Source organism: Coffea arabica, chromosome 10e, assembly GCF_036785885.1.
Source record: "Coffea arabica cultivar ET-39 chromosome 10e, Coffea Arabica ET-39 HiFi, whole genome shotgun sequence".
In the NCBI taxonomy this organism is placed as follows: Eukaryota; Viridiplantae; Streptophyta; class Magnoliopsida; order Gentianales; family Rubiaceae; genus Coffea; species Coffea arabica.
Genome location: NC_092328.1, coordinates 45,853,929 through 45,864,201, shown reverse-complemented (window position 1 = coordinate 45,864,201; position 10,273 = coordinate 45,853,929). Strand labels below are relative to the sequence as shown.

General features: G+C 34.4%; 1 protein-coding gene across 26 annotated transcripts; it reads left to right on the top strand.

Annotated features, from left to right (window-relative positions):
• Window positions 1-1,149: 1,149 nt before the first annotated feature.
• Window positions 1,150-9,809, top strand: LOC113711975 (uncharacterized). 26 transcript variants are annotated; one of them, XM_072067230.1, is made up of 10 exons: window positions 1,150-1,424; window positions 2,701-2,775; window positions 2,906-3,449; window positions 5,629-5,667; window positions 5,896-5,965; window positions 6,185-6,233; window positions 6,853-6,875; window positions 7,579-7,728; window positions 8,078-8,125; window positions 9,448-9,809. In XM_072067230.1, exons 3-6 carry the CDS (start codon window positions 3,266-3,268, stop codon window positions 6,213-6,215), a joined length of 324 nt encoding a protein of 107 aa, XP_071923331.1. In that variant the 5' UTR covers window positions 1,150-1,424; window positions 2,701-2,775; window positions 2,906-3,265; the 3' UTR covers window positions 6,216-6,233; window positions 6,853-6,875; window positions 7,579-7,728; window positions 8,078-8,125; window positions 9,448-9,809. The 26 variants fall into 26 exon arrangements, 13 of the variants coding, with proteins under 13 accessions (XP_071923331.1, XP_071923329.1, XP_071923330.1 ...); XM_072067228.1 differs by having other exon boundaries at window positions 1,150-1,577; XM_072067229.1 differs by having other exon boundaries at window positions 2,701-3,449.
• The last annotated feature ends 464 nt before the right edge of the window (window positions 9,810-10,273 follow it).

Here is a 10,273-nt window from a genome sequence, read left to right as displayed (position 1 = left end):
TACAATAATTCGATCAACACCGGCACTCCCAGTCCTGCTGAGTACTGCAACAATATCTGCCACATGGTATTTCTTGCCATTGTATATTCATCTGAACATACCATCTGTAATTGAGAATCATTTATGCATTAAAAGTAGATTTACTCGAAAAACTATGTTCCACAAAAAGTGTTTTAGAAAGATTTAAGATTTGACATACCAGTGAGATTGACTGCTGTTTCTGTTCAAGTTAAAACTCCACAAACACTATATCATTAAACATGATTAAAATGATTCGGTGTCTTATTCAAGACAAATACAAAAAAGGGTTAATTGCCAATCATCCGGAGAGTCGGCATTAGTGAAACTTGGAGTCTTTTTGGGTGTCTGTCTGCCTGAGAGTCCGATTGAGATGAACTGGAAGTCTGGAACAGCAAATAAAATTTATTAGAGAATAAAAGAAAATTTAATCAAGGGGTAGGAACAGCATGCACAAAATTAAAATGGAGAAAGCAGTGGACTTGAGAGACAAACAAAAAACAGAGAGATGGAAAGAAGAATATTGACTTGTGTTGAAGAAAAGAGGAGAGGGACAAAAGAGCAGAGGAAGAAGATTGGTTGATTGAGAAATGGAAAATGGGAAACAAAGAAAGGGGAGAGGAGTACGTCTGGACTCTGGAGATTGGAGTGGGTAAGAGTTGGTAAGAGTGGGTGGAGCAGTTCCTGATTTCCAGTGAAGGGTCTGAGCTTTGAAGGGCCTCAACGCCAATGCAGAACCAAATGGAAGCACACGCGGGACGATATGGAAGTCAACGGTGATGCTGAAGAGTGAGGGGCGTCTCGGTGATGCTGAAGAGTGAGGGACCATGGACTGAGAGGAGAGGAAAGGACGGTTCAGAATTCTGAAGCATAGAATAGTCAATTCTTACCAAACCCACATGGGTTTCTTTAGGAAGCAAAGAACGGAAAAAGAAAATAAAGGTGCGAAAGTGGGTTGAAGGAAAAGGACAATTACTATCTTCTACCTTTACCTTGTATATATACCTTGTATATAAGAATCCAGCCAGATTTAATGCTTTCCTTTCCTCTTGCCACGTGGTTCCTTAATTATCTGACAAGTGGCAAGTAAAGTGTTTCTTACAAAGCTTCTCTTGACCGACCGAAGTCTTCTATTTCTTTTCCTTCTTTTGCCATTCCACCGTCTTCCCCTCAAATTGCATTGAAGCCTTTTCCTGCTCTCTCTACCACGCGCCTATTCTGAGCAAAATTCAGCACACCTATTCTGAGCAAGTCCCATCCCAACCGGCTATGCTACCAAACCCACCATCTCATCTCTTTGTGACTTCCTTCTTTAAGCCAACAGGTCAGCTGCTACTCCTGCAGCCGCTTGATTTGCTGATCATTCACATGGCCTTTGTACTTCAGAGCAGGAGAATTGGGTGCAGGTGAACTACTTTGCTTACACTAGCCGTTTTTCCCTCTTTCTCTGATATCCAATTAACCCGTTTCTGTATCGATTTCGTCTCATGTTGCCGAATTGTTGGAGCCTCACGTGATAGTTGTACTTCAAAGGAGTGAAATGGGGAATTTTTTTTTAGGTATGCCATTCTATTCTGATCAGCTTTGGTATTCAATTTTCCACCCAAATTATGCTTTCTATTCAACATTCATCATCCGTATGATTACGATTACAAATATCTGCTTGGATGTGATTTTTCCCTTATTCCAGTTCTGCTGAGAAGTAGGATTCCTATTCACTTAGCCTGTACCTTTTATCTGTATTTGCACGTCTCTTTCTCTAATCACACTCTCATTCTAACCTTCGTTCACTCTGGTTTTGGCTTTTTTCCCTCTTGATTCGGTATGTGCTATTTCATATGGAAGTACAATTTTTTGTTATTTCCTTTTTGGTTTGAACATTTGTTTTTTCTTCTTTTTATTTCCTTACCAGGGTTTAATGAATCTAAATTTTGTTCGAATATAGTGTTGATTTTTTTGTTGGATTTTCACAACAGATGAAGATCAGAAATAGGTGAATTTATTTTGTTCTCATTTTCGGCTGTGATGATACAATATTGTTGCCGTGAGTTGTGTTTCAGGCTTGATACTAACTGGATTTAAGCTGTATCTTGGCGAGGCAACTCAGATGGCATTTTGGAGTATATATTATTCCAGAACTGCAACTGAGTTTGCAGCCATGGTTGTGCTCTTCTTCTTCGCCTGCCATTGACAAACAAATTGGAGCTTTACTTTTAATTGTCAAAGTTCATTGTTTTTTTCATTTATTAGTCCAACGGTAGCTTAGTTTGTTCTTCCGAAATTCTCGTACAAATTCAGTTCTACTTCAAGTATTATTACTCCCTGTTTTGATGCTTTCTTATCACTTATCTCAGGTATGTTATGATCCCTTACAATGATTGCTTATGTTATATTTGCTTCATTAACTCAAAACATGGTTTTAGTATGACACTGCCTTCAAGTGAATATGTGAAATCTCATAGGCATGGCTATCAAATGTTTGATGAAATGTCTGTCTGAAACTTGGGATAATTGGTTCTTAGGTTGATTGCAAATGCAACAATAAATCTAGATGGTGTTTTTTGGATCTCTTGAGAAGGTTCTTTAAACAAAAGAATTGCTTCATTTGTGTTTCTATTGATATCTAAAACTAATAAATTAGCTTTATTTTGAATCAAATGTTGGCCATTTGATGGATTTTAGAGTAATCTAAGTGGTTCAACATTGTCACTCAACTTGCTGTCCAGATTCTTCTTCTTCTCTGCATTGAATTCACTGGTAAGTTTCAAAACTTATGTTAACTTAAAGGTCTTTTCCAATTTTTTCCTATTTTTTGAAAACTGAGTGTAGCGTAACATGATTGTTTTTTGCTTCTTTTTTGGTGGCTTGATAATATCAAACTCTTAAGAAAAAGTTCCGAGCTCATTCAGGACCGCCAGCTCCCCAGGGCACTCCTTTTTTATATCTGAGAAGCACCCTCCGATGTAGCATTTTGGTGCTGTAGGATATGGGGTCACTGAAACAGGGAGGTTGTAGCCATCCACTATACTTACGTCGTAGAAACTCGGCTGCCTCTTGTCAACCTGCAACGTAAACTCTACTAGCGTCACAGGAGGAACGCCGATCACCCCGGCGCATTCGAGTCGCCCGTTGCAGTCGCCTGTTTCACAGGCTCGTCCGTCGTTGGAGTAGTCGAAATTGCAGCCTGTTCTGGCCCAGATGCGGCCACTCGAATCTCCTGGTGCCTGGAATTTCCGGAGTCTCCCGGATGGAAGATAGAAGCCACCGTTTGCTACGACTGGAAAGCCTTGGTTCGGGGCAGTGGCAGGCCATGTGGGAAATGGGCACTTGTTGCTCACGTAAAATGTGCATGCTTCCACAACTCCACTACTGCCTATGGGTTACGTTAAACTATAAACGATGCAAAAGAAGAATGCTTTTTCATTTATTTGGTGAGTATCTGAATGAATTTTTGTTGTTATTGTAGGAGGCAACAAATTAAAACAAATCTTGCTACCATCAATTGAGTAATAGGTATTTCTTGCTTCTTTTTAGCTGTTAGGTTATTCAAAAATGTTTTGTTTTATTCTTGCTGCTAATTGGATAAATAAGTGAGTCACAGAAGAGTAATTTTTCTTATTTGGAATCTATAGGGCTATTTGTTGAGTTCAAATGCTTGTGCTCTTCTTTTAGCAAAGCTTTTATTAACTAATAATCTGAGCCTTAATTTTGATTGTCAAATTCAATTGTTGAATTATATTTAATAATTTGTATGTCTTGAGCTTGTGATTCAATTTTAGCTTTATTTCTGTAGCTTTGACTATTTTACTATTTTTCTTGCTATTTAATTGCCTACTCTATGATACTGACAAAAAATTCTCGGTACTTCTAATAATTTTTTGTCCCTGCTCTTTTCTTCCTTGTACTCCTGTAGATGTTAAAACTCTACTTTGAAGCTAGAGTTTTGAAATTAGCATGCTTAAGTTGCCAATAATTTTTAAATAATGACAATGCTAAATATGAGCAAATTTAATCTACTGAAAAACTGAGCATTTTCTTGTGAAAATAAAGTTGGGAAATGATTATTATTCTATGGAAATGATTATTATTCTAAGTTCTAAGTCATTAGATTCTCTACCTAGACACTTTGTCCTTACCCGAGCATTCAAATGCAAGGTTAATATTTTTGTCCTTACCTGAGCGTTAAAATGCAAGGTTAATATTTAGAATGCAACCTTATTTATTCTTTTTATAAATTTTTAAAATTATTTATACTTTAAGGGAAAATAAATACCAAAATTGATATTTTTTGTCTAATGAGAGTATAAACATAATGAGAAGGGGTTTAAATGCTAGGTTAATTATTTACAAAGCATATATAAGTGCATCGTCTTTATTTAATTTTATAAACACTCTCCTTATTCCTTGGATTAGTGACAGGAAGAGATATGAAAAATTGATAAATTTTTCATAATACATAGAGATTGGATAAGAGATGATTTAATTGATGGCACATTTTTTGCAATAAGACTACATGTGTGTGCTAGGGAAGGTGTATTATTACAGTTTATACTCTGCTTTGGATTTTTTTCATTTATTTATCTGTTTTTATGGCCTATTAGATGTAAGTTTCAATTTTGGTTATCATGAAGTGTTTATCCTCTTAGTTGTGTCTTGGAAAGTTTAGTTTTCTGACATGTTTTCTTGAACCTTTTATATTGAAAATTTATAAATCCTCACTAGATGTTGGACTCATTTTTGTGTATTTCATGAGGATGTCCCTTTTGTGTTTTTTTTTGTGTGCGTAGGGTTACTTCTTGATAGCAATCAATTAATCTCAATGGGCATTGGCTGTGATCAATTAACCACTTGTTCTTTTGTGCACCTTATTAACATATATAGTAATTAACATATATAGTAAATGTGTGAATGCCAATCCCCCCAATTGAACCCAATTGCTGACGTGGCACGCTGTGATTGGCCGATTGATGGTAGTCCTCCGTTGATTGAGCTGATGAATTGAATTGAGGACAAAATCGAGATTTCACGCCTTGCTGAATAGGTAGGGTTCCTGAGAGTCTTCACTTGCGCTGCACATTGTGTGTCTTGCTTCTGCTCCGTCTTTCTTCCGTTCTTCTCCGATTCTTTCTCCCTTTCTCTTTTCTTTGTCTTTCACTTCTTCTCTTTCTTCTTTAATTGAACATTAAATAACAGTGCAAGACAAAACAAAGGTCACACGTTGGGCTTTTTCTTACAAGTTAAAGGGTATCTCCAGAGCTTCTCTCCCCTTCCATTTTTCTTTTCTTTGTTCCTTTCTTTGGGAAGAAAATAAGATTCGGGATTTTCTCTCCCAGAGATGTCAAAATGTTTTTCCTCCTCTTAGTTTCTCTTCATCTCTCCAGTCTTTTTCTACACCGCCATCTACCCAAATCTTTCTTCCTCTCATCAGTTGAATCATGAGTACGCTGGATCATCCACCATTATAAAAGCAAAATATATATATATATATATGGAGATCATTTTTCCCTTTTAAACTCTTCTTCATCTCCTTCTCAGAAATTGTCATCTTTATCGGTGATTTTTGTGGGTTTTTTTTCCTAATACTCGATTGTACTTTCTATGGTGTTGTAGGTGGAACGGTTGAATATTTACATGGACTACAGATTCAAGGTAAGTGTCTTCCATGACTTTTCCTTATCTTTAAACCCAGATTCAAGCAAATTCTTTTTCTCATATGCTTTTACTCTTATCTCTAAGGTTTTTTTTTTTTCTGTTTTTTCGTATTGCTTTAAGAAGGAATAATTTGACTTCCGTATAATGTATTGTGCTCTTTATGATGTTTTGGTGAAACAATTTTTTTGTTTTTGTTTTGGGTTTTTTGCTGTTGCTGTAATTTAGGGATTTTTTTTATGGAGAGCAGTGAAGGAGGGGATGATAATGTTCTGGACGGTTTAGCAAGTCAAAAAAGGTTTGCTTTTTTTCATACCCTTTTCTAAATAATCAAGAACATTATAATTGTACTTTTTTGGATTGAAATATGTTATATTTCACAACATTTTGCCAAAGGATTGATAGGGAATGGCTTTGGAAATATGCTTTGAACAATCAATTGTATGCATGTAGAAAATTACTCCAGTTCTTTTGTTTGATTTGAAAAATGAGGTAGTGTATTTTTTTGGTGATACAGGAAGTTTTCTGAAGCAAGACTTATCACTTGAGATATGATAAGTGAATGGGTGAGAAAGTTGAAGTTTTGATGTTAAAAATCACATTGGAAATGGTGATACATTTGACCATAAACCTTTTACGAATGAGAAATTTTTTTGCTTTCACTGGACTAGAATGCACCTACTTTTACACTTTTTTTCTTCATTCCCCCAATTTTTTTGTCTCCTATGTTTCAGAATTTTTTGTCTAAATGTTTTCTTTTAACCCGAAAAAGTAGAAATAGGCTTTTGTGTGTGCCTATAGGGGTTTAAAAAGTAAAGGCACTTTTAGAGTTAAATAAAAATGAATGGTGCTTGTTAAATTGGTTGCTTCGGAATATGACGAAATTGGGAGGGGCATTGCAAGAGTTAATTCAGTTTGAGGGCGTTCTCCAGTTATGATTCTGGGTACTCGTGTATTTGCCATACTACCTATCTTTACTGCCTTGAAATTTAGCGGGGTTCTATCTATCTCTATTGATTGCAGTTATTATTTCTTAGCAGCTGAAATGTCTTAAATTTAGCGGATAGAGCAGCTGATGTTCTATGTTCAAATTTCCCAACTCTTGTTTAGTTGTTGTTTCGGTTTTTCAAAATAACTGAAATCGTCAATTTTCTTGGTTCTTGTTCATGTCTCTGCCATTGCAAGGGGACTTTGACTGCCATTTCCAGGTTGGTCTTTTGGCCCATGTTCCAAAGAATCATCCAAAACATAATGAATCTGTTATTAAACTACATGGTATTCTTCGTAATGTCAAGATTTGGGAAGCTGTATGATGAAATCTTTATTTCATAGTTGATTTTTCTGGTTTTGTGGTTTTAATGTGCAAAGTGAAATCATTATTATGCCTAACTTCCTTGAAGATGTTTTGATCAGTTCATGATTCATGAGATACATAGTTATATGAATTAGGTAAATGTAGTTTCAAAAGCAAAATCCATGTAATCTATTATGAAGATACCATCTTTCCCCTTTTATATTACTAAAAAAACCTAGCTCAATCTTTGACTGGAAAAAATATGTTCAGGAAATAGTAGTATCCCTGTGCTTCACACCATTGACCTTTGATGTTGGACCCAATTTTGCATTTTTAGAAAAAAGAAAAATTGGAAAATAATGCATAGGAACTTCTTTAGAATTTGCTTCCACATATATGTACAGTGTTTTGTTCCCTATGGGGAAATTACATCAGTGACATTATTTTTATTGATTGATTTTTGTTGGTAAGACTCGCTTTTATACTCTCTCAGTAGATTCTTCTCCTTATACAAACTTATGATTTGTGTAATTTGCTGGTTTACTTTCAGCGACTACATTTCTCATTGTTTTTGGGTAATTGTTTAATAACCATCTATTTTACTTATTTGTTTTCAGGTTATCTTTGTGAACTCTTTACCCTTTCTTCCATATTTTTCTTGCACGATGAGGTGGAATAGTTACAAGCTATCAGAATGTATCACTTCAAGAGGTGGAAACATTTTCAATTCTGATTTTTTTGTACCTGAGCACAAGAATGTATAGAAGGTCTGTTGCTCTATCATGTACTTAATTGTATTTTAGCACATTTCAATTCCAAGTAAATAAGCTCATTTTATGCTTTCTGTTTTTGGAATATTTGGCTTATGTTTGAGGTACTATTTGGGTAGGTTTAGCTTGAAGTTATAGTCCCTTTTGTGATTTGTCCCTCATCCTTCAACTGGTAGATTATGTTTAATTGATCTGGTGGATTATGTTTATTAGATTTAATGACGCATGGTTTCTTTTTTTCATTAACAAGACCTTTGTTCTTCTGATCTTTTGCCTCTTAGAAAAGTATTTTGTGTCACTGATATTTTTTTATCTGATTTGTATTTTTATGTTATTGCCTTTGTAGGAAGAAAGATGACAACACCTACCTTTCATTCTTTTCTGTTCTGTAGAGGTATATTCTTTTGAAGTTTTTTTTAACTCTTTTTGGCTGATAAGAATGTTCTTTTGATTTCTGTTTCTCAAGTCTCAAATCTTTTGAATTTTTTTTGTCTTACCATTATTTTTGTAAGAAGCAAGAGGAATTTATCACTGTCTGAAAAAAAAAGAAAATTTTTTTGAGTAAATAGACTCGTCAAAAAAGAACACTGGATATTCAAATACTATCTGAGTAGCAGTATGAGTTAGTAATCAAGGCGCTCATACCTAATGACCTCAATTTTTGTGATTTATCCCTTTTGAGAATTGGTGACTCCATGTTAGTGTTTCTCTCGCATTTTAGATTGTGGCCAACTATTGGTTGTTTTATAACGATTATAGAAGAATCAGGTTTTAGATTTAGAAAGGCTTTTTTTCAATAACATAATTCTACTAAATCTACTACGTTTTTTGGAGATGTGGTAAAATTATCATATCACATTGTTTGGAAACTTTCTTGTGTTGTTATAAGAAGTACGAAAAGTTTTCAGAAAATGCTGATTTATTCTTGTAAATATTTTCCTTTTTGACTTATCAGATATTACCAGAATTCTTATGTAATTCTACGTGTCCTTTTATGTAGTAGATTGCATTTGGATCCATTTGCTTAAGGTGATCCAAACCCTTTCATGTATTCACCTATGATGCAACAAAAAAAGTATTTTTGGTCCTTAATTGTTCACTTAGGTGTTTAGTGCTTAATTCCTATTGTTTTACTTCTTTTTTGCAATTTAACATATGCTATGCTAGATTTGATGGTGTAGCATAAGAATTTTAACTATATTTATTTTCTACTAAATCCCAGATGTTTATTATGGGTTGAGATATTAAGATTTATAGCATAGTACAAAGGATTTTGGAAATTGTTTTCTCAATGTGAATTTTATTTAGGCCCTTTTTTTTTAATGTTAATCTGTTTAGTGTAGATCCAAGGTTTTGTCGTCTTCATTTCCCCCCCCCCCCAATAAATTTGCTATTGCCAGCATTTTTTATTCTAAGTCTTTGTTAGATGAAGGAAGAAAAGATAAAGGAGGCTACTTTTTTTCAGTAAGCCTTGATGATATGTTTTAATGTCCTTTTTTTTTTGTGTGAACAGATTTTTTTCGTTGTAACTTGCTGTAACTTTCTGCTTTCTTTATCCTGTTATTGGTCTTTAAAAAAGTGAAGCGTGAAAATTTGAGACGGCAACCTATTTCCTCGAGATCCAAAGTTATTTTCTTTTACTTGTTTTACCTACTCCGTTTTTATTGTTTTGAGTTCTCTGTTTGAGAATCATACAACCTAATTTCTTTTTTGCAGAATTCAACTCGGACATATTATTGCTTGTACACTTGCTGTTCGGCCTGTAGTTTTGCTTGCTTCCTTTTTCTAGAGATGTTAGTCTTATTTTTGTTTTTTCAGCTTTTGGTTATTTGTCAACCTTATTGATGGGTTGCAATATTTACTTTTCTTTTCTTTTTTTTTATCAACTCAATAGTGGCAAGGAGAGTAAACTAATTTGTTTTCTTAGGTAATTTGTAGTTTGCCTTTTATTGGAACTTTATTTTGGTTGGCAATGTCAACCTAGCCAGTTACCAGTGCCACTGGTAATGAAGCTATTTTTTAATTCTTTGTAATGATGATGATCCTTAAAGGATATCAATAAATCAAATTTCTTGACTTTTTGATGGTTTATTAGAGGATGTAGTTTTATATTGCAAACTTCAATGGCATTTCTTCGTGAAGTTTTCTTATTGGATTGGATGAATATTTTGTCAATGTCATGAACTTTATTTTTTTTTATTTCATTTGGTAAAATAGTAGTTGAACTCTGAAGCCATTGTTTTGTTACAAAATAAAATGGGTATATTTGATGTCCTTTTTGTAACTATTGCAAAGATTTTGATACACCTTTATGTAACTTTTTATAATTAATTTTTTAATTTGAATAACTGAATGTTTCTGGGCAAGCTTGAAAATTACACCGCGATGCGGTGTTCTCCTCCTAGTGGATCTCAATATGTGATCTTTTGTAATTGCAGCCTATGATTGCACTTTATATTAAGTATTTAGCAAGTCATCTCTTGTCTCTCTAAGACTAACTTGCACTTGAAGATGTTAAGCTATTTGTCAAACTACTTGCCAA